At 38.8% G+C, this 25,307-nt stretch overlaps 1 protein-coding gene across 1 annotated transcript in view; it reads left to right on the forward strand.

The window, feature by feature from the left end:
• Window positions 1-13,837: 13,837 nt before the first annotated feature.
• The window catches only part of LOC122792442 (exostosin-1a-like), an 866,275-nt gene continuing 854,805 nt past the window's right edge, over window positions 13,838-25,307 (forward strand). Inside the window, exon 1 of the mRNA XM_044060230.1 lies at window positions 13,838-13,937. Within this exon, the coding sequence (XP_043916165.1) occupies window positions 13,838-13,937 (100 nt within the window). The remainder of the gene's footprint in view (window positions 13,938-25,307) is intronic.

Genomic DNA, 25,307 nt, shown 5'->3' on the forward strand with positions numbered 1-25,307 from the left:
CTTGCCTTGGCTGGAAAAGTGCAGTTAGTACTATATTTGCTTTTATTCATTTTACTAGTAGAAGCATCCACTGGTATATTAAAGGTTGGAAGAATGAATAGAGACAATTTTGATTCCATGAAAATGAGAGGGTTAATGCTGCTTCTACTAGAGGGTGAGGCAGCCTTGTGCACAATATTGAAAGCTGGTTGTTTAGGTGTGCTGTAAACATTATCTGTCTCTTGGCATCCCCACTTTTTTCTTTTAAGAATGTAAAGTGTGAGAATAACAGAACACAAAATGAGCAGGAATATGCCAAAGTTTTGCTGGCTTGGGAAATATTCTGCTTTCGCAGAACAATGATTAATTGGCTTGCTTTTTCCCATTGCCTATCTGCACAGTTGGCATGACCATGTATGCCCCCCTGCTTATTTTATACCTTTATCACTGTAGTATTGTCTGCTCTTACCTGAAAGGTTCCTGCCAAAAAATATCTGTGAAGATTTCAAAATTAGAAATATTAGTAGCATTGATTTTGTATTTATTTATATGATTCTCTTTTTGAGTTGGTGACTGATTCTTAGCATTTGCACCTCTTGATCATGGGCTGCCGGAGTGTAAACTGTGGTGTCCATAGTTAACTTCTGGTTTGTGACGGGAGGTAGAAAAGAAAAATGGAGGCCTGGGTTCAAGAATGGTCACTGAATTCAGTCTATCATTGCAAATCATTTGTCAGTGGGGGCAGAAGAGAAGGCTGGCTGGCCCTTTTCCATTAGTTTTTCTCACACCACTGGGTTTTCATCATAAGCCACTGGGGTGGTAAGGAGATGAAACCCAGCATCGCCATTGGAATTCAAGCTGTTAAATGAGTTTCTTTCACTGCTCGACTGCTTGATTGAACCCTGTCCTGTAATCAAGGTAACGCAAATCATTGTGATTAGTAGAGCTTCCTGAACTTGTTATCTGAGAGTGCACTAGATTTAATTTCTGTGTATCTGGGGCTGAGCAGAAATGCTGAAAACTCAGAAGGGTCTGTTAAAGAGCAGAGAATAAGGCTTTGGTAAAGTTGGAAAGCTGGTTATGAAATCGAGTGTTCTGTATGTGTCGATTCACTAAAAACACCTAGTTGCTGGAAAGGCAAGAATGCATACAGGATTAAAATCTTGAACTTTGCTTTTATAAACTTGTTCATATTTGGTAAGTCTATGGTGGACCTTCATTGTTTCAGTTTCTTTATAACCAGGAAAAACTACTATACAAATTCATGTTCCTTTTTCTGTTTCTGAAGTCATTTCTTTTGCTTGAATGTTCAGGAAATTTTGCAGATGACGATTTCCAGGGCAAGCAAATGTACTGGATTAAAAGGGATACAGCTTAGGTCTGGACTATTGGAAATTTCTGGGGAGTATCTTCTGAACAGAATCCCCCTGATCCTGTGATCTGTGTAGAGAGAAACTCTAATTTTTCTCTGCCTGGGGCAGGGCAGGAGATGAGGGTATTCATCTGTTAACTGGATTGGAAATTAATTAGGTCTTCAGTTAGCTGTTACAGTTGATGTATGTGAATAACCGAGTCTTGGGAAGAACTGTTCCAGTACTTAAAAAGGATGGACATACAGGTATTTCTTCAGTAGACATCAAATGTATTTTACAAGGGAGTAAATGTAGATTATGTGAATATTCTAGAATTGTAGACAGTAGAGCTTGTTCTAGAGGAGCCATGTCAGTATTCTGTAAACTCGTGTAATAGAGCTTATATGTGTATATATATATATATATATATATATGTATATATATATATATATATATATATATATATATATATATATATATAGTGTGTGTGTATACACAAACATATGATTGAGTTGGTAAAAAGAAATGAGAGTCTTGATAATACATTTAGTAAAGAGAGTATTTAGCAAGTATGTACTGGGTGCTCATAGATGATTCAAGTTTAAACAAAACTGTTGCGAAGTTGTGTGGCTCGCTGTGCAGTTCAAGCTCCTTGTTACAGTTACTGACACGCACAGAGCATTTCAGTTGTGACTGCAAAGCCTTAGTATTCTTGTAGTTGCATAAATTAATGTTGGTACTGCACTATAACCACCACAAGATCATGTCTTATAGCTTATGCCCAGGGTAGCTGCCCCTCCACCCCACCTTACTTATGACTCTGAATGTAAATGTAAAATTGTTCCGTCAGTTGACTAGGCCTATGCCATGATCCAGGCAGTATAAGTTACGCACAAAAGTTTGATCTACCACACAGTGACAAGATATAGGCTTGTTGATTTTATACTGTATTCATTAGAAATAAATGTGAACAATTATCAGTGAGTACTGTGGAGTGTTTAAAAAGAAGTAGTATCCATTTCCATTAAGCTTGCACTTTTTTGTATTTTTTTTTATTGAAAGTCTCTTTCCCATGGCTAAAATGCATTTTGTAAATGGTGGGGGGCTTATTCCAGAGATTTCCTAAGAGAAACAAAATACTAAGTCATCAGGTTTATAACTTGTTTTGGAAACACTAGAATGCCTGTCAACAGAGGTCCTATATTCTCCCTAAGTTTTTCACCACATAATATGATCTGATTGGGCTGGGCAGTTTGATGAACATCCAGTCTTATGAGTGAATGTCAGCTGAGTGACGGATAATTAGTGAATGAATTCCAACCATTGTAGTCCGATCAAGGATGAACAGCAGTGTCTTTACTGTGCTGTCTGGGTGCAAACCAGGCCTTTCTGTTTTATATGGTTTGTTTTGTGCAGGAGATGAAGATGTAAGCTAGTTGGTATGTGGCAGAAAAAAGGAGTGATGTTAGGAGGTGCATGTTGTTGACTGCAGCTTGGCTGGGTGCACTCTGAGAGGAAATCACTGGTTCTGTAAAATCTGTATGCCTTTAATTCTCTCCATTTACAACACAGCGGCCACTTGCCTGTCAAATGCCGAGTGACTGTGAAGACCGGACTAAATGATGTATCCTTTCGGAGCACCTGATGTTATGGTTGCTGGTACCTTTATGATATCAGTGCCTGCTGTTTTATTTGGAACTGGTTCTTATTTCAGAGTTGCTGCTGTCTTGCCTGCTCTCTGTAAAATACCTGTTTTTTATTGGTATAATTTTTGCTTATTTGAGGACAGGAATCTGGAATATCTGTTTAAAGTTCTGCATAGTTTTACATTATTCTCCTAATTGTTGCAGGACTTCATAACATGGGGTCCTAAAAGACAGAGCTTTATGAACATATGGCTTATACAGCCTCCGAAAAGGTCCATTTATGCCTTCATATTACAGAAACAGAAGCAAAAGCAGTAGTACAAGAGAAAGCATTTACCACAGCTTGTACTTTTGAAGGTCAATTCTTTCATTGGTAAATGGTTTGAATGCAAAGAAAATGCTTCTCTGTGTGCCTGGCCTAGCCTTAACAGAGCTTTTGTGTGCCTGGCTTGCACAACTGTGACTACAAAACTTGGATTGCTTATAAAACCATCTGGACCTGCAAAGCTGATAAGTGCTTTTTTGCACTTATTCTAAATGTGTTAGTGCTATTTAACACTTCTGTGATGCGTTTATTGATTTTGTTGAATTTATCACTGTTTTTCAGCCTGCACTTGTTAAACAAACATCATCAGTTTGTTACTGTACTGCTTTGAAAAAATATGTACTTTTGAGTTTTCTTTATGCTTTGCATACTGTATTTTATCAGTTTGTTGTTTTTTACTCTATTTTTCTGCACATTAAAAAAGTTTTTCTGTTGCTAGTACATAGCATAGGCTAGCTTTAGATCTGCTGAATCTAGATTGTATTGTTAGAATTGAGCACTATTCCAGCCATCTTACATGAGCAGGGCACTGTCTGCACCCTTGTGGCAAAAGTGTGTAGTCAGAGCCTCATTGGAGTTGATGATTATTGGAGGAAAGCTCATTGTGTGCTTTCCCACTGGTAGTTTAGCTTATAAGTGTTCAATTTTGCCTGCATTTAAGCCTCATGTTTGCATGTTGATATGCACCTCACAATGGAGTTCAGCAGTGCCGTGTATATAAGCAAATGCCTTGAAAGATGATTTTCTCTTGGACATCTGTTAGTGAACCCTACCAAGCTTCACTGCTGCATAGCAAGAAACTCAGCTGCATAATGGGAAGCGTTGCCGTAGTTTTCACCCATAGCCTTCAATAAAGTAAGCCCTTTTGTTAATCCTAGAGGAAAATCTGGTCAGACTAACCCACTCCCCAATAGTAGTTACTGTAAAAACCTGCCATAATGAATGGTCAGTTTCCAACCATTTCTGTGGCCAGCGTTACTGACATTAGCATCGTGAGACAATGTAGTAATTGCCTCATGTGTACTGACAACCAATTACTCCTAAAACAAACAAATACAATATGTAAGAGATGTATTTACACTAAGAATTTGGAATCACTTCTCTCCCATAACAACAACTGGGCATTAAAAAGGTTGTCAGTACACACGCTTCACCTCTCACACAAAATAAGGTTACAACACATAAATCCACATATGTGGAGGTACTCAATAGAAGCCTACCAAAATATCAGAGACCTTTAAGTGCAAACCACTTGCGCACACTGTAAAGCAAATAGAATCCACTACACATCACACACACCAGTTTTTCAGCAAATGTCCTGTTCATAGGCAACTCAATAGTGAGACACGCGGATATATCCGTCAACAGGCTGGGCAAGGAGAAGGTCACAGACAGCTGCCTGTCAGGTGCTAGAATCCATCTGATCACACATGCATTCAAGTCATTCAACAACAATTGCCTTTATGACTCTGTCATAGTACATGTTGGGGTGTATGATTTGAGACATACCTCTCTGGACAATATGAAGAGAGACATGACTGAACACTCAGATTATGTTTCCCAGATAGGTGAGTCCCAAGCCCTAAGCAGCATTATGCCTTCACCTAAGATGATGCCACAATATAGACAAAAATAATTGACTTCAGCAATTGGCTTCGCTTCTGGTGTCAATACAGGAGGATCCAGTGTCTGTCCGCCTGGGAAGTCATGGTTGTCAGACCACACTGCTTTGCCAGCAATGGTCTTCGCCTTTTCCTTATATGCTTTCGAATACTGGCAAAGGTGATTGCCTCCCCCATAGTGCCTTTTTTTTAGGCAATGTCAAAATAACAAAATTTCCGACGTAAAAAAATCCAGTTGAGACAAACTCAAGGTTATGCTGCTTAATGCTAGGAGCCAAAACAGGAAACTCCAGTCCTTGGAAGCACTCCACACTTTGGAAGATGCTGACATGTGCAGTTACTGAGACATGGTTAAAAGCCGCAGAGAGCACCCCCGGACGTGCAAGGCTACAATGTCTTCCACACGTTCAGACCCAGAAACAAGTGTGAAAGCACCAAAGGTGGAGGTGTATCACTCTTCATTAAAGCCAACTACACCTTGAGATTGTTTAAACAGTACAACTCTCTTGAGCTACACCAGGTACAACTAGCTATAACACACCGCCTACCTGGACTTACTAGAGTCACTCACTAAACTGCAAAACACTTTGGTCATGGGAGACTTCAACTGTCCTTCCACTGAATGGCCGACTTAGATGAGCACAAACATGTTCACCCTGCGGGTCCCGGACTTTGTCAATATAGATGTTCTGCAACAGCTATTCTGCACCCCCACAAGGGATTCCAGTGTCCTAGACTTAGTACTCACCAACAGGGGATGTCAGTGAACTACCACTTGTGTGTTGCCCTCCCTGGTAAGTCCAGACCATAAATCTGTCTCGTTCAAAGTAATGATCAGACCTGACACCCCCACAGGAAGAAAAAAATGGAAAATTGCTCCAAAGCAAACTACAGCCTACTCGGCGATGATATAACAAGTCTCAAACCCCCAGCAATGACGCCTATGTAGAGGAGTACACAGATGCCCTCTATAACCATCTAAACAACTGTAGAGACTCAGCTATACTTGACCAGATCAAAACCAGGTCTTCCCAAAAAAACAGACCACCCTGGTGAACCTCAAGTATAAATAGGTTATATAACAAAAGGAAGAAACTGATATCTAAGAACTTACTCAGCAGAAGACGAATACCCTCCACAGCATGAACAAGCAAATCAGATATCATGTAAAGTCCTCTAAAGCTAGTTAAATTAGCATCCCTGGCTAAGGATAATCATAAGGCATTCTTTAGCTACATGAGAAATCTAAAAAGGAGTGCCAAACTATGTGCTGAACTTATAGTGGACAGTACCTCTCATACTGAACCTGAGGATGCTACCAACCTGCTAGCTGACAGATTTGGGGCAAACTTCACCCACTTGTCCCCACCAGGCATACCCTGACACCAGTCCTCCACCTAGTATCTCCAAAGAGCAGGTCATATCTGCACTCTCTGAGGCCAAAAACATGGCCTCTATGGGACCAGATAACATTCCTGGCTGCTTACTAAACAATCTAAAATAAGACCTAGCGGAACTGCTTGGCACTCTCTTTAACCTCAGCCTGAACACCATCTTTGTTCCAGCAGAGTGGAGAACAGCAATAGTAATCCCCTTACACAAAGGGGGTCCATCAGCCGATCCTGGGAACTATAGGACCATAAGCTTAACCAGCCTTTTCTGCAAGGCCATGGAAAGAATCATTATGACCATATCAACAAGGACATAGGCGACCTTCAAACTCTTTACCCATCCCAGTTTGGCTACATTAAGAATAGACTATGCTTATGAACCTGGTGGACTTCTTTGAGAATGTTACCAAAGCTCTGGATGAAGGTAAAAGAGTACATACTGCCTATCTTGACTTAGCTAAGGCTTTTGACACAGTCCCCCCTCAGGCATCACTGAGAAGCTCTCCCAAATGGGGATTAACCCATATGTCACTAGGTAGTTAGCCAGCTGACTCACCGACAGAACGCATGGTATCAAAGTTGTAGATTCCACCTCTACCAATAGATCAGTTACCAGTGGTGTACCACAAGGATCTGTGCTCTGTCCCCTACTGTTTGAAATCTATTTCTCAGAAGCCCAGGTGAAAGTAGATGGCCTGTGGCTTACCAAGTTCACTGATGATTGCAAACTGCGCACAATCATTGAGTCTCGAAATGATAACATTTTACAAAAGAGGCTAAAATAGACAAATGATTGGTGCCAAAGCCACGGACTAAAACTAAACATAAACAAGTGAATTATTATCCCCTTTGGCAAAGAGGAAGTCCCAACAAATTACAATATTGACAGCACCCACATAAGCGCAAACCCAGTGGTGCAAGATTTGGGAACACAGGTTGATAGCAATCTAAACTTTAATCACCACGTGTCCACAGTGATGAGGAAAGCCTTCTACATTGCGCATCTCATAAGTAAGGGTATCGCATCCAAGATTAAGGATGTTATACCTCCGCTGTACTCAACCCTCATCAGAGAAGTAATAGAGTACAACGCTCCCTTTTGCATGTAGCTCACCAGACACCTGCAGCAGCTGGATAGACCACAGAGATTTCTCACCAAGAAAATTCAGGGCCTCCAAAACATGACCTGCATGGAAATACTGAAAGCTCTGTCACTGTGCTCTGTATCCTACAGGTTGCTGAGAAGCAATGTGCACTTGGCTACAGAGCAGACTCTGACTCTGCCCTAATGGAAATGCTGCACATCCTCAAATCAAATGGGACAAGAGTCACTCACTCCTGGGATCTTAACCTAGCCTGTGACATTAACAGAATATGCTGGAGAGACAGATACATCTCCCAGAGATTGCCACTCCTCTGGAATAAACTCTCAATTCACATGAACCAGAGCTCTTCAATGACCTTATTCAAGCGCAGCCTAGACAATTGGATGGGAGAGCATAAATTCACACTGGGGGTGGCACCTGTGTCCCTTCTGGAGAGGGGCAGTGGTACTGATGATACTCAATCTGCAAATAACGATCATCTAACCAACATCATTTAGGGAACACAGGTATAACATGGCTGGGCTTGTAAAGGCCCCAGGGCCATTAGCCTAGTAACCTCTTATGAACCTGTTATTACTGCTACTGCCCCCTGCAGTTGAGAATATAAGGCAGGCATAAACTTTATGGATAGCATTACATGAAAATTAGAGAGACAGGAGGCTTATGGGTAAGCCAGAGATGCTTATTTGGAGGGTAGGTAATGATCACATAGCTCAACTAATCCTCCTTTTATTTACAGGATGGAATGCAGGTTTTGTTTATCAAAAAGCTTATTGGCACAGACTTTGTAAGGATTGTATTATACCTCTCACGTAAACCTGTAGAACTTCTTCGCTGTTCCTTGTACATCTGCCTCCATGGGAAGACTGCTACAATGATTCAGTGAAATATTTTCTTGACTCTCTACTAAGCTGCCTGTCTTAGATTTTGCCTTCTTGTTCTAACAAACATCTCTCTCTCTCTCTCTCTCTTTTTTTAAATGGTAGCCACTTGGACTCTATCAATTCTCCCAGACTAATTAAAAGTTTCCATCATACACTTAATGCACATATCTCCTTTCCACAAACTTAGCTAAATTGATGAGGGTAGATCTATCAGAGATCCATGCTTGCTAATGTCCAACAGCTGGGTGCACTTTTTGTCTGTTATCATTTTTAGGTTCATAGGTGTATACTAGGCTAAAAACCACCAGGTCCTTTGTAAGCTTAACTGTGCAGTACAATCCATTTGTGTACCTATATGTTATGGACATTTATTAGGAGAAGGTATGTTAGTAAGGAAGTTTGTAGAGGTTATGTGGGGGGTATGTTACTTTGGGCATTACTGTCACCCTCTGTCTGACACGGGGGCCAGACCTGGGGTGAATTTTCGATTTCTCATCCTTTGGTCAAGGTTACTCTTAAATAGGGTTAGGGATGGAGTCTGGAGCCTGGGAGCATAGGGTCCTTTGAGACACATATCTGTCTTACCAACATGTCTTATTTATATCACAAGCAAAATCTGACTCCTTGGATATAGTGGTTCTGATGCTGTTTGTTTTGAGGATGTGCAAAAGCTCTATTAGAGCTGGATCCAGGGATGCTTTGTATGGCAGCTATGGATCGCCATTCAATAACCTGTAAAAGATGGAGTCTAGAGACAGGGCTTTAAGACAGTCCATATAGGATAATGTGTTTGTACCCTGTATTCGCTTGGTTAGGAATATTTGTGGGTATCTAACTGTTGTAGATGTCTGGTCAGGTGCATGCTGAAGGGGGCATTATACTCAATTAAATACTAGGTAGGCAGTCTGAAGACAGTTGCAAAGTTATTCCAATAACTTGAGGTCAAAATCAAACACTGTACCTTGTGTATAAGGAGAAGATCTTAACCATTTTGCCAAACCCATCTTTTAATTAAATATTAGGTTATCAGTCTGTGGACTTTTACAAGCCTAGCCAATAATCAGAAGTCATAATCACACCCCGTAACTTGCATCTATGAGGTTAAGACCTTAACCATTATGCCAGACCCCCAAACTATTAGTATAGGTTCATAGGTAAATGCTAGACTAGCTGCCTTTGTGGGCCATTTTAAGCATAGCCAGTTTCCCTCAGAGGTGAGAATCAAACTGTGCTCCCTGTATCTGCAAGTTAAATACCTTAACCATTATGCCAGCCCCTAACCAAAAGTATCAGTACTCTAGATATGAACCCACCATTATCTCTGCTGTTGCTCCCAACTCAATGTATTTACAACTTGTGTTCAACAATATTTTGTTTGACATACTTTCCTAAACTAGATGTAAGACTTACGGGTGTACAGCTGTCAACTGTAACTTGCACCTTTCTGAACTGGAACAACATGCAGTATTTTCTAGTAATTGTACTTCCCTAGTGAGTCAAAGAGCATTTAACGGGTCACCCAACAGATCATCCAGTACAGCCTTAATGCCACATATAACATAGTCTGATAAGTTATCAGGGCCCATGGGCTGTCCAGTTTATCCTAAACGTATATATAAAATAACCTGATAAATTATCAACTCAAGACCTACACAAAATGTTTCTTGACCCTTACTTACTGCATGCATGACAAAGCACATGGGCACTCACTGCTTATCTGGACTGCTTGCAAACACAAGGTGGAAAAAGTTGCTGAGTTGGGTAGAAAGTACTTATCAGAAATATTTGCCATGACTAGTGACTTGGCAACTACTGAGTTATTATGAGCCAGTGACCTTATTAAATTGTCATTCTTCATTTGGCAGTTCACAGACTTATAAAAGCACTCCACGTTGTTGGATTTTACAACCAGACTGCACTTGCTTTTAGATTTAAAATGCTGAGTAGTTAATTCTCCTATATATATATATATATATATATATATATATATATATATATCTATATATATATATATATATATATATATATATATATATATATATATATATATATATCGTTTTACTTATTAATTCTGCTGTCATATTTCCTATATGTTCTAAGTATGTTTCCCTTTTCTTTATAAGAATGTCTAGTTTAATCTTTCAGCATGGCAGGAGTTTAATATTTTTAAATTTAGTACACCTGTCTGAGTCAAGGCAGATCTTCTTTAGCTTTGCATTTTTTAAATAGTAAATAAAGCAGTAATATTACTGCAATGAGTAGGAAAGTCAATCAGCAAATGGATGGTTTTCACAATAATGTTGTTGTGTCTTTCGGCTTTTCCCAGTTAGGGGTCGCCACAGCGGAACTCCGGTCCGCTAATAATTGGTAGTTGATTTTTACATGCCGAGTTACCAGCCAAAAACTCTGTTGCATAAGAGGAACCTTAATGATAGTTTGCACAAACTACATCTGGGTAGGTGAACTCACCCAAATGAATAGTCTGGACATGTACCAAATTCTCAGGCTAGAGGTCAGGAAATCTAGAATGGTGTTCAGTATTCAAATTAGGGCTGTGATAACCAGGTGACAGGTCTGATATTTGGAATATTATAGAAGTTAAATCAACGGCTAACTTCTGTGAACTGTACCAAGAACCTCAAATAAAAGAAGTAGTGAGGAGAAAGCAAATTGTATTCCAACAAATAAACGCTTTATTAGAAAATCCGCGTTTTCGTCCGTATATAGGCTTCATCAGATTAAACACAAAGTACATATTCATTACATTCTTATTTATACAGATTTAATACTTCACAAACCAATCCTAACTGACCATGATTAAAAATTAACAAATCAGATTTTCACTAAAATCTCGTTAGTATCTCATTAATATGTATTACCTTTTAAAACCATTAAACCATTTGTGTTTGTATAAATACTATTAAATTATTAAAATATTAAAACCTAGGTAAAATGTTATTTGTAGTTATTATTATCTATTTCTTACGTGGCTTAGAATTAAAAGCATATTATGTTTATATATAAAAAAAATGCATTTAAAAAAACATTGTATAAAATAAATGAGAATTCTTTGAACGCTGTTTAGCACCATCTACTGGTCATTTGAAAAATGACTTCTTATAACTATGTTCTAGCTGCCCTCAATTTTAACAATGGTAAAATAGAAATGTACTCATTCAGGCCAGGGGTCCTATTGGCTTCTAAAGCTACCTGCCACCATAATTCTTTGTAGCCTATGGTCTCTTCCCATGGACCCCCCCCTAATGTCCTCTTTTACTTGGTCCAAAATAAAAAAGTTAAATTGATATTCTTTACAAGTCTTACTGTGCCTGAAAAGTGCATTCGTTTCCTTACATTTTTTAATATCGTACATGTGTTCATAGATCCTCTTTTTCAAGGATCTTTCAGTTTTACTTACGTAAAACGAAGTACACTTTTTACAAATTACCAAATAAATCAGACCTTTGGAATCACAGTTAAAATAACCTTTGCTGTACAGCCATAGTTCCCTACTATCCAAATATACTTTCTCAAGGTTTATTACAAATTCACATTGTTTACACTTTCCACATTTAAATGTCCCCACCTTACATGAAAGAGCCCTATCACCAATTTTTCTTCCATTCCCATTTTCCAGTAAATTTTTGATGTTCTGGGGGTTCTTAAACATAACTTTTGGGTTTAAATCAAATAGACCTTCTAAATCAGTGAGAGTTTTGAATTTCTCCCATTCTTTTTGAAAAAGCCCCTTTACTTTCTTATTTAGATTATTGTATTCTAGAACTAGTGATTGTTCGTATTTGTCATTCCCCATTTTCATGTTAACAGCATAGTTAATTGTGTTTTCTCTTTCCCCTAGAATGGGCTTGAATCTTCCACTTCTTGCCTTAGTTACTTCTATTCTAAGTTCATTAACAAACTCTTTGGGGTACCCTCTATCTGTAAACATCGTCTCCAATTTATCACATTCAATGTTAAAGTCCTCGTCTAAGCTTGTCATCCTGGATCCCCTGACGAATTGTCCCTTCACAAGGTTCCTTTTGCAATAAATTGGATGCGCACTCTCAAAGTGGAGAAATGAATTGACGTATGTGTCTTTCCTGTATACCCTTGTCACAAAAGCCCCAGTAGTTTTCCTAATTTCAATATCTAAGAAGGCAATACTATTATTGGATGTTGAATGTGTGAACTTAAGGAAATTAGTCGTTTCACCAATATATTTAATAAAATCATTTAGTTTATCATATCCACCAGTCCAGAAAATTATTATATCATCCAAAAATCTTTTGTACAATTTGCAGTATTGCATGTGCCCAGAGGGAAATATGTACTTTTCCTCCCAATTGGCAAGGACTAGGTTAGCAAATGTAGGTGCGCATGTGACCCCCATTGCTATTCCTTGTGTCTGTTGAAAGAACTCTCCATTGTGGTACAAGAAGTTGTTTCTTAACACTAGATCCATTAAACTTATGCAGGCTACCTTGTCCTCAAAAGACAAATTTTTGTCACGGTATACCTCGTTTTCAAACATTCTAATTCCTTCCTCGTATGGAATGGACCCAAATAAATCTACAACATCTATGGTTACTAGAATTAGGTCTTTGTCAAATAATTCAGGAACCAATGCTCTTAGTAAATCCCAAGAGTCCCTTAAAATCGCCTTTTTGTTCTTCCATATGTGCTTTGTTTTGATATCTACGAACTTAGACAAAGGTGTCGTTTTGGACCCATCAGTTGATACTATCGGCCTGAAAGGGGGATCTTCCCAGTTCTTATGTATTTTAGGTATGCCGAAAATAACTGGTATTTTCGGCTTGTTGATTTTAAGGAAAGAAAACATCTTTTCATCTATTACCATTTCTAATACCATATCCTGTAAAACCATGTCAATCTTTTGGTATGCCAGGTTAATCTCGTTGCGTGATGCTATCTTATATTTAGTTCCATTCATAAGAATATCATTAATTTTACTCTCATACTGTATCATATCCATTATTACCACGCCCCCTCCCTTGTCAGGCTTCATTACCCTGACTTCTCTATTGTGTCTAAGTTCTTCCAACATCCTTTTCTCTCCCTTGTCCATATTGTTTGTATATTTAGTCTTTTTATCCATTTTTTTAATTTCATCTTCCAACACTTTTTCAAAATTTCTAAGTTGTGCATGTATGGGAGGGTTAAAAGTGGATTTATTCTTTAAGACTCTTTGTTCTTCATTTATTTGTATGCTGTTCCTATCCAGACCATATTCTTCCTTTCTGAATAGTAACTCTAAATTCATCTTTCTTATAAAGATTTTTATACCTAGTAATGATTGCACCCTGTTCCCTTTCACTGATGGAATGAACTTAAATCCTCTCTCCAATAAAGAAAAATGTTCCTTTCCAAGTTCCACATTACTATAATTATAAATAGTGAATCCATCTAGAGTATGTTTATAACCATCAATCACTATTTTATTTCCATATTATAGAAGTTGTTAATTTCCTGGCAGGATTTCATGTACCTCATTAGCATCTTTTTTATAGTATTATGCATCAGCGCAGCTATCCCATGTCCCCTAATTCTGGAATGCATATGTCCAGATTTTCTAAAGTTAAGGAAGTGGCAGCCATCCGATGCATGCATTATGGTAATAATCCTAAAATTGCTTTGTGTTATAATCTTTACCTTATTCTTTGTTACCTAGAATCATTATAGTTATATAATATTTATTACAATGTTATTGTATACTTGATATCGGTTGCATGCATTTTTGACACACTGACCCTTCTAAAAAAAATCATTACATATTCTGACCTTACCAGGTACAAATTTCCCTCCTTGTAACTCAGATTTAACATAGCAGAAATGAATGTAAAAGAGTCCGCCACAATATCTTCCTTTGAAGTTTTGGTTTTTACTTTACATTCTAAGAAAACAAAACCTTACTAAATCAATTGTTCAGTAAGGAATGTTTGGTGACTTCATAATCACATAAGCTAGATGGAGCGTGATGTCATGCTAAATGCATCCTACTTTCTGCTTTTTGCAGTCTTCAGCATCTTTGTATGAGTGAGAGGAATATGCCTAAGATAATTTAAAGTATGTATAACCATGGCTTAATATACACCTGACTATTTATTTCCAGCCTTGATGCTATAGCTCACAAACATAATTTTTAATCCTGATAAAAATGTAGCACTTATGGAATCTCTCTTCAGTTCAGGTAACAGTCTAACCAATAGTTTTATTATCAAGGTTTCAAAGCTGTGAGGATTGTTATGCTTATTAATCGCAGATGGATCAAAAGGTGGTTGAGATCCTTCATTTGAACGTTTTCAAATGTACTGATTTAGAAGTATCAGAAGTATTAGGGGATGCTATATATTTTGCTGGTCTTTCACTGATATGCATAAGCCCTATTTTGACATCTTGTATGGGGAGTACCTGTGAGGACAGTGCCACATTATGAAGAATATTTTCTGCTATCTTAGCAAACTGTTATGAGAAATCATCTATTTCTAGGGCCGGTGTTAGCATTTTGGGGGCCCCCAGCAAATGTCAAGTTGGGGGCCCCCTGGCCACTTTCAGTCTAAGTATCACCCTGTCACTGCCGCTACTTCTATCCATCTTTTTAGTTCATGCTGCAGGCTTTTAGGAGTAGTACACACAGACTGACCTTAGCTACAATGATCTTATTACAACAGGCATACATACCACACTGTGTTGGCCCATCTCACAAAGGGACATCTACAGTTACTGCCATTTAGGTGTAACAAGGATACATTACAACAACTCTGTGTACAGGACAGAACTAATATGGAATGGAACCCTAGGCACTGGTTACTGTTTCAGCCCCAGACAAAAAAACAAAACACACACCCCCTCCAGAGTTCCCCTCTGTTTTCCCCATGTTGGGCTTCCCACTTATGCACATTACTTTTTTTCTTCCATTTCTCACATTTAACCTTTTTTCTTCAGCTTTTTCAAGAAGCCATAACTTTATATATGCTCTAAAGTGCTTTTTAAGTTTATTTTTTTTCTTTTTACCCAATGATGGCTTGAACAGCAATGATGATTAAGGAAAGAAATTCAGTGTTGCTGTTCAGCTTTAGTTTTCCTTCTGTCTTTTCGATATACTTTCTTGACCAAGTCAGCACAGTAATAACCATTTAGGAAATAACTCCATTAAGCCGCTGCCCCCAGAAGCTAGAGCATTTCCCAACCTTTTAATCCAAAAGAGGCCTAAACAAAAATTGTGAGTAAGAAAAAAGAATTTCAGTTTTTTTTTTCTTTCAATAAAGACATAAGTTGTACCCAAGACTTAAAATTCAAAGCTGACAAAAATAGAAGCTCCAAGTAAATTAAAAAGTCAATTGTGAGGATACACAGATCCTGCATGGGAATACTGCCTACATCACTAATCCTCCCAAAAAGACAGTCACTGCCTATGCCACCCTCTGGTGTTAAATTGGGATGAAAGCAGAGGTTCAAATGGCCACAGTCATGTATTTCAAGTGACTGCTGAAATACATATATATAGCATGCCTACTAACTCCTCGATCCTAACCCCAAAAGGCAACCAGCTGTATATGTGTCTGATGTTTGATTGTGAGGAAAGTGAAAATAAATAATGACTGCAATAATGTATTCTACTTTGCTGCTACAGGGCAGTACACTGCCCCTACATGAGCTAAAGTAACTTTCTTTGTATACCTCTGAGGTCTGTTAGAAAAGTAAAGAAAATGATAACTGCACAATCCCCAGCACCCACATAACATATGGTAAATTTCTGTACACAAACATCTGAGCAGGGATGGTTTAGAATGTTTGTCGTGGAGGACAAAGGCTGTTATCAGTTTTATCCTAACAGGGTCATATCATAACTCCATTCAGGCTAAAGAGTGCAATCAGAAAATGAAAGCATCTTTTTCTCCTCCTTTTTCCTCAAACAAAAACAGCTTTTTTGGGGTCCCCACAGTCAAGGATGATTAAGAGAGTCCCCTGCATCTATTTATACAGTCTAGGGAGTGGAGGCCACCCGATACCTAGAAGATCTAAGTGTCTGAATGCCTATGACATACATTATGCCTTACTTTTGAAATATAATCACTTGTTAGCTACATTTTTTTACTGATACCCAGAAGAATAATGTGTGTGTTCCGGCATTATTGGATGTGTGCATTGATAAAAATCAGTGATATTTTAGACATGCACACACACACACACACACACCACAGCAATGCTAATTTTGTACTTATTTCAACAAGTACATTGTACAACACTAGTACTGCTACACAAGATCAGTGACTGCTGTTTAGCAGTCATCAAACAGCAACAGGGATAAGACAATTTTATTTACCTCAGTAAGTAGTAAATTAATACCTATCACTATCCCTGATTTCACAGATATTCCTATTTTTGTCTTATAATTTTACTCTGTCACACTAAATCAAGTAATCAGAGTTTTACACTTATTGTCTAAAAAATGCATGTTGATGCAAATGTGTTATTCTATTAACTTTTTCAAAGTGAATTAGAGTAATATATAAAATGTGTTCCTCATTTTGAGACTTTATTATGCTATTTTTATCACTGAACAGAATTCTTCAGCAAAGACGAGAGTTATAGTGTCAGTTGTTCTGCCAGTATGTATAAAAACCCTGAAAAAGAAACCATCCATGAAGATTAGAAGCATCAGCTCTTCTTAAACTCCACAGTTTGCACGGAGATCGATCACCCTGGGCTGCTGATCTCTAGTGCTTACTTTGCTTATGTTCATTACAGCTTTGTCCTGACAGGGTCATATTACAGTCTTGTTCACGTTAAAGAGTGTAATTGAAAATTAATACATTTTTTTCTCCTTATTTTTCCCCAAGCAACATCAGCTTTTGTGGGGCCCCCACACAGTCAATGAGGATTAAGGGGCCCCCTGCAGCCACAGTTATTGCAGGTACCTAAAACTGGCTATGTTGTTAATTTTAGTGAAGAGGATGTCCACCAACAGGGCTTAACTAGGCTGGAGCATTATATCATTGGTAAAATATGTAATGAAATTGTAAAGTTTGTTACTTGACAAAGTATTGTTACTATAGCTAAAGATCTTTGAATTTTGAAGGAGATTACTTACCTGGTTTAAGTATACAAGCTTGCTGTACTAGCTTTTGTTGGTTTGACAGACATGTTACAAAATATCAAGATAACATAAGTTGCAGTGGTTGGGGTCCCCCAGCGACCGCAGGATTCGCTGGTGCCTAAAACCGGCTATGTCTATTTCTCTACAAGACTTGTTCTGTGTAACAGTATGAAATGTAGTCTGACATGTATTATTGTTAATACCTACCTAGGGCTTTCCTTGTTTTTTAAATTCCACGCCGATTTGACATGGAATTTTCATTCTAAGCTTCCCCAAGTGATGTCCCTTTTCCATAGTCATCAGTTTCACTGTAAACATCTGAAGTAGGGACTTAATTGAACTCTCTCTGCATTCTCTTTCTGTATTTAAACCATCCATCCCATGCATGTCATCAGCCTGGTTCAAAGAAATGAATTGCTTTTGTTTTTACAAATCCTCTTATACATTTACAGCAGCAGTATAATATACATTTCCTGATAACATAAATGTTTTGCAATTTCTGCACATTCTACACCTAAAATATCAATATCATTCCTTCTTTCCCACTAAAGATTACAGACGAAGTACATAAATAACCCTGTTTAAAATAAAACTGATTATACCAAAGAAGTATCCTACATATACTCCTAATAGTAATAACACTGGCAAATAAATAAAAATATGAAGTAAAATATATCAGAACATACACAGCTGTCAGAAAAAGGTTTACATACACCTCAGCAGCTTGTAAAAAAGAACACTAACCCTAAATGACACAAACGTAGGAGCTGGACAAGCTGCTTCCAGTCCAGCCCTGAACTCTTTAAGAAGTCAATAAATAATGGCCTAGTCCAGAAGTAAACAGTAACACTTGTATACATGACCTATTTGCAAGTGTGTCGCAAAACAGTTCACAACTGCTCAAAGGCTAGGCTTTGCAGATGGAAAAATATGCCATCTGTATAAATAATAAACAATGTACCCCTGCAGTCTTAAAAACTTGCAATCCTTTCAGTTTTTTTTATTTTGTGCTTGTAAGCTCTGCTATAGATACATAGTAACATACTAGGGAAGCGGTCCAGAAGGGCATTGAAAAATTTGGAATAAACAGTATTTGAGCAATACTAGCTATGCCTGTTTAGAACACATCTGTAGACTCAAGATTGACTTTGTTTTTATCTATCCAGTCATCATGCCTGGAATGAAATGTGACCAAGGTATTGTTTGTTTACTTCTTGTGTAAAGGGAGTTTGTTTCATTCATATAGAGGGTGCTTTGAGTTACATATCTTATGTCAGCAGGTCTTGTTTGTGTCAGTGAAGATTAGGGTCTTTGGAATGAGTATTCATGGTACCCCCAGATTTGTAAAGGGGGAAGAAGTATAGCAGAATGGGGATATCTTGTTGCATAGAAGATTTCTTAGCGATCACCATGCAGGAACCCATATAAGGTGGAGTATAATGAGAAGGCTTTTAATTTGTCTGGATAGCTTAGAAATACATTCGGTCTCGCTAGCTGGGCTGCATATTTAGAGAGGTACATGCTAACAGGAGCACTGATAGGCCTAATAAAGGAGCTGCAAAGAGAAACTCGGACTTCATTGGACCTAGAGGAGGTGCCACTGGGAGATTTTCTGTGCAAAGTAGGATGAATTTGTACCCAAGACTGACATATGTGGTAGTCAAAGGAAGTCTTATTATCAGCAAAAGTACACAGATCTCTAATTATTCTGTCAGTGTGAGAGGATGCTTTTTATACTCTGTGAAATAGGGAAGTACTGCTTCCCAAATAAAACCACACTACATTTTGGCATCTCTGGTTTAATAGTGTGGTCACTGGACCAGACACTGATTTGGTCCTGCCCTTGTTAGAATGTATGAGTATTTGTGGAGGAATTCATATCAGCATCCATACTGCAGCCTTCTGTAAAGTTGGTTAGTAATAGCTTGTTGACGTCTGCTTTCACATCAGAGCAGTAGATGCCAAATTGGAGGGAGCCCAGGGCTCAGTTATGAGAAATTCCACTGAAGACTTTTTAATATGGAGGGGTGCCCTACCCTTAATTGTGTGGAATCTGGCAGTGAGCCAGTTGGCTATCATAAGGCAGCATATAGATTAATGTTAAATGAACTTGTCCGTAATACCTATATGGGAAGGGGTCACACTTGGATTGATCCAGGACTCCAAATACCTGCTGAAAATATGCAGTCTGGCATGAGACTAGAATTTGAAGCCTTGGCAGAGATGAAGCTATAGTGATTTATCACATTAATCAACAAAATATGTAATATTTTACTGGCCGTAAGAAAATGACGTACGAGTATTAGATGCTAGGTAGAAAGAAACTGGTACGGGATACATGACTTTGGGTCACATTAAAAGAAGATATTGGCATTTTTTGTATAGTTATAATTATGAAGACGTTCATAGTTGTAATATTTTGGGACATATCTCACACTGAATTTGTTGTACTACTGTTTATGCAAACCATTAACATGAAGAGAAAAGCATTGAAAACACTTTAGTTTGCAGTGCTTTAGATGAGCAGAACTGAAGATACTATAACTTGTTCAGAATTATACATCATAAGATGTGCTACATTATCATATTATCATGATTATTGGCCACCATCTACTTCAGAGATATTATCATGAGATATCAGTAGGAGGCTCATCTCACTGGGGGCACATTTGCCACTGTTATTAGGCCACTATCTAATGCAGATGCACATGCACATATGTAGCAGTTGGTTTATATTTCAGGTGATGAAAAATGGTTCCTGGAATTCATTAACACCTACACTACGTGTATACTGTTCTGAGTGAACAGAAAAGACAAACATAACCTCACACCTTCTTCCTCCTTATTTTAGTTTTCCTACTGGTTTTCATACCACCTTAAATATTGAGGGGATTTATAAAGATTACCACAAAGTGTAGCCTACTTGTACACTTAGTTTAATCGTTCTGTGTGACTAGAAAGCACAGAAAATATGACAGGAATGTTCTTGAATACAGATCATATACACTTAGTTGTAGGCATTAATGAATCTGGCAATATCTCAATTAACAGTCAATATTGCGTGATGTATTTTAACAGCCACGGTGGTGCAGCGGTAGTGTTGTTGCCTTACAGCAAGAGGTTCTCCTGTTCGATTCTCGGCTGGAGTGCCTTTTGTGTGGAGTCTGCATGTCCTCCCCGTGGTTGAGTGGTATTCAAAAGACATGTGTAAATGGGCGTGTCTTCGCTGAAGGTTGGGCATCAGGCTGGCAACTCGGCACCATAAAAGTCTACTGCCAATCATTAGCAGACCGGAGTTCCGCTGTGACGGACCCCTAACTGGGGAAAAGCCAAAAAGACAAACAACTGTGTGTGGTGCATTTTATTTTTAAACAAGAAACACCTTTATTGAATTATCACTTGTGACATAGACAATCATACATTTTATATGAATTAAAACAAACCATATTGATATAATTTCAGTTACAAATATTATCCATCACATATAATATTCTGTACAGTCATTGTCAATCAAACATTATGTAGCTCATTCAATTCCTATCTTCCCTTGTGTGTGTTCTAACTTTGAAGCCAACATTAAGATAGATAGCTTCACTGTATAGAAAAAATCCACATAAAAACTGAGGTAATAGCAAGTTATAATATCAGGATTATGGGATGGCATGCCAGCATTAATACTGTTGGGAAGATTTTTGTGTGTTGAATAATGCTCCTGTTTTGGTTCTCATTAGTTATTAGTTATGAATATTTGTTGCAACTATAGTTTTTAGATGATGATTTGAAAAAAGCTTAGTGTACATAATTTTTCCTATGGAGAACATTAGGCGCCAGTGTTCCTGAATTCATGTGCATGGACTGAGAAACATTTGTTTAGTTGCTACCACTTCCCTCTCTGTCAGCAGGGTGACTACACATACTATCCACGTCACATATAATAAGATGGACACCAAGTGTATTCCTTGTTAACCACTGCAGTTTTATATATGGGTAGATTCTGATAATCTCAGATATTGTCATGGTGAGACCAATTCTTATCCACTTGCAAATGTTCATTAATTAGAAAACCAGTTCCATTTCTACCACCTTTCTTCTGCCGATTTCCACTTCCCATATAAAAGTTTTAAAAAAAAAAAAAAAAGACAGCACAGTTGACCAGTGTCCCCATGTCATCTCTAGTAATAAAACGAATTGTATAGCTTTTTGCAGCTTCCCTGTAGTTCATGCAGTACTAACGCAAAAGTTGTCCCAAACATTATGTCCACATTTTCTGGACACTTGTGATTTCAAACTCTTCCATTATCATTGCCAAAATAATGGACATTGTCATCTTTCTTAACCTGAAGCTACAATTTCACTAAAAGTTAAAAGCAAAAAAAACAAAAAAAAAAACACACTATGCCCACTCCTTGTTACTTCTCACCTCAACTATTATTGTAAAGTTGAGAATGTCCAGTTTTTCAGTGTCCAGTCAGCCATTAGACACAATTTATAAATCCAAGAATAAAGAAAACTACTTTTATAGGTTCATAGGTTGGTATTAGGCCCTAGGGGCCTATACAAGCCTAGCAATAATAATTCCCTGGCTATTTCTTCGAACAATATTTACTTCCCTGGACCCCTGTCTAGCAAAGCAACTGAAGTGATCCCCGGGGTGAATTTCCTATCTCCCATCCAATCGTCAAGGTTCCTTTTGAAGAGGACCAAAGAGGTGCTCTGCTTGACATGTGTGGGCAGTCTATTCCAGAGTCTGGGGAGTCTCTGGGTCAGGAACCTATCCCTCCAGCATGTTTTGTTCATTGTGATGATAAGGTTTAGATCCCTGGAGTGTGTGGCCCTGTGGGATTGTGATTTCTTTAAGTGTACCATGTCCAACAGTTCTGGGTTTGACATGGCCTTGTATGCTAAGCAGAGATCGCCTCTGAGTAGACAATATGTAACAGAGTATATCTGGAGTTTTTTTAGACTGTCAGCATAGGGCATCTGCTTTAGGCCTGTGATTCTTTTATTGAGGTATTTCTGCGGCCTTTCCAGTTGTTGCAGATGTCCTGAGAGGTACATATCAAATGGGGTGTTGGATTTTATAATGGGTCTAATGAGGAATGAGTACAGTGGGACAATAATCTCCTTTTTTCTGGATGAAAAGCCCTTAGTGATGAGGTATGCCACATAGAAGGATTTCCTGACTGTTGTGGCGATGTGGTTAACGAAGGTGAGACCACTGTCCACCTGTGTCCCTAAGTCTCATCACACTTAAGGTGTTTAGTGTACTGCCACTTATGTGGTAATTCACAGGTATATGTTTGTTCCCAAAGGGAATAACTGTGCATTTCTTAGCATTGAGCTTGAGCCCATGGCTCTGGCACCAAGCATCTGTTTCTGTAAGGCCCTTTTGTAGAATATCCACATCATTTGGGGATTCAATAATGGCTCCCATTTTGCAGTCATCTGCAAACTTTGTTAGCTAGAGTCCCTTAGTGTTGGCCTATACTTCAGAGAAGTAGATGCCAAACAAGAGCGATCCCAGGGCTGAACCCTGAGGTACTCCACTTGTCTGGAGCTAGATTTGGAGTCGGCTAATTTTACACTGTGGATTCTGTCAGTAAGCCAGTTGGCAACCCATCGAGTGACATAGGGAGTAATGCCCAGCCTAGTAAGTTTATCTGATTCCAGAGTGGGGGATGGTGTCGAAGGCCTTGGCGAGGTTCAGATAGGCTGTGTGGACCGCCTTACCCTCGTCCACAGCTCTGGAGACTGATTTGCAGAAGTCAGTCAGGTTCAGGAGACAAGATCGTCCCTTCCCGAACCCAAACTGGGTGGGGTCCAGGTTTGAAGGTTGCCATTGTCTTTGTTTATAAGTTCCATGATAATACATTCCATGGCCTTGCAGATCAGGCTCGTCAGACTGATGGGGCAGTAATTCCCAGGATCCAAGGTGTAGCCCCCCCTTGTGGAGTGGGATAACTGTAGCTGTGCGCAACTCAGTGGGCACAAAGCCTGAGGTGAGGCTATGATTAAACATGACACTTAGGTGAGGTGCCAGTTCATTTTGTAGTTTATGTAGTACACAGCCCGGGATGTCATCTGGTCCCATGAATGTTGTATTCTTAGCTTTGGAGTGTGCGTTTTTTTACCTGTGTGGCCATTATTACTGGAATTTGGCAATCTTTCGGTATCAAGATGGGGCCTTTATGGGGTGAGAGGGGGGTGAAGTTGGCACTGAATCGATCTGTCAGGATATTGGCAATATCCTTGGGATCAGTATATTTAATGCCATTCTGTTGTAGCTCAGAGCAGATCTGAGCATTGCCATTTAGATACTTGACATAGCTATAGAATGCCCTGTGGTTGTCTTTGGAATCTTTGGCAATTTTATTTTCGTAACTAGCTTTGGAGGATTTTATGAGGGATCTCAGCTTCTGGTAAGGGAGTTTTTTTGCATCCTGGGAATCTTCCTCTTTTCTGAAACAGTTTCTTCCTTTTGTTGTAAAGTTTGTTTATAGTAGGGGACCGCCAGTTTGGCTTCCTTTTTTTGGAGGAGAGCATCTTGGTTCTATTTGGGAATGGCACGATTCATGCAGGAGTGGATGTACTCGTATGGTTAGGTTAAGAATGTTGTCCATCAACCTGCATTCCTACCCACCCCCCTCAGCATAGCCCTTTATTCATCTGGAGCTACATGGCTGCCACCGTCCCCCCTTTACAAGAGGTATACCTTCACTCTTCAGGAGCTAATCACAAAATGAGATAGGAGATGTGGCATATTTCCTACATTTTAAGTAAGCTTTTTGATTGGCTGTCAGTTTTGTGTTGAGCACACTGTGTAGACCTTTACATTCCCCCATCTTGGCTAGCATGAACACTCTGTTGCCCAGTGTGGATGAAGGTTCTTCTTTGGAAAGGGAGATATTGTATCAGTAAATGATTCTTTTATCAAGATCTTTTATCCAGAATTCAGGGAACAGGAGATGGTTAGCACAGTAGGTGGGCTGTCATCCACAGCTGGTAAGAATTTTTGTTGAACGCCCTAAACCCCTCTTTCCCAGAGGCTGAAGTGTCTGTGTGTGTGTGTGTGTGTGTGTGTGTGTTATGAGAATGCTGCATGTTTTCACAAGTGCAGGAGCATGCTTCCATGCCCATATACCAAATGTTGCCACATGTATGCAGCTTGGCAGAGTCGACCACATCTCCCTGGCCTTTGTGTTGCATGCTTTTTATCTAGCTTTCCAGCAGGTGTCAGGTTATCAGTAGATTGGATTACGTTTCCTCACCATGGCTGAATGCGTGTTGAACACTTATCCATTCTCTCCACTGTCAGTTTCTCTAGTGATCAAGTTGCTAACTGATCCCAAGTTTTTTTGGGTCACAGTCAGGGCTTTATCCCTCTAAAACACAGCACTGGCAATAATTACTGTCACTATCAATGCTGCTCTTTTTGATTGCATTGTAGTGTTTGCTATACAGAAAAAAATTTCAATAAGATGACCTAACATTTTGCATTGCAACATTCATTGTGATAGTGCCTGTCCAAACCATGAATGTATTCAGACTTGCCTGATTTAATGAATTTCATTAGATTCTCAACAGATAAACTCAACATTACCATTAATATTCTTGCATCAGAATTTCAACATCATAAATGTTTACTAAGTAAATTGTAATACAGATGTGTTTCCACAAGCACTTTAATACATTGCAGAGGCCCATTAAAAAGTCCAGTAAATTATTTGCTACTGCTGTCGAAAGCACCAGTTGGGGTGCTGACATGACAAACAGGGTGCTGCCTCACCTAACCAGTCAGACTAAAACACATGATGAAACTGGCACAGAGGAATAGAAAATGAACGGTTACTACTCTAAGTTGGAGTTTATAACTCCAGGCTGGAT

Source organism: Protopterus annectens, chromosome 1.part2, assembly GCF_019279795.1.
Source record: "Protopterus annectens isolate FY-2018-M chromosome 1.part2, PAN1.0, whole genome shotgun sequence".
Taxonomy (NCBI): Eukaryota; Metazoa; Chordata; order Ceratodontiformes; family Protopteridae; genus Protopterus; species Protopterus annectens.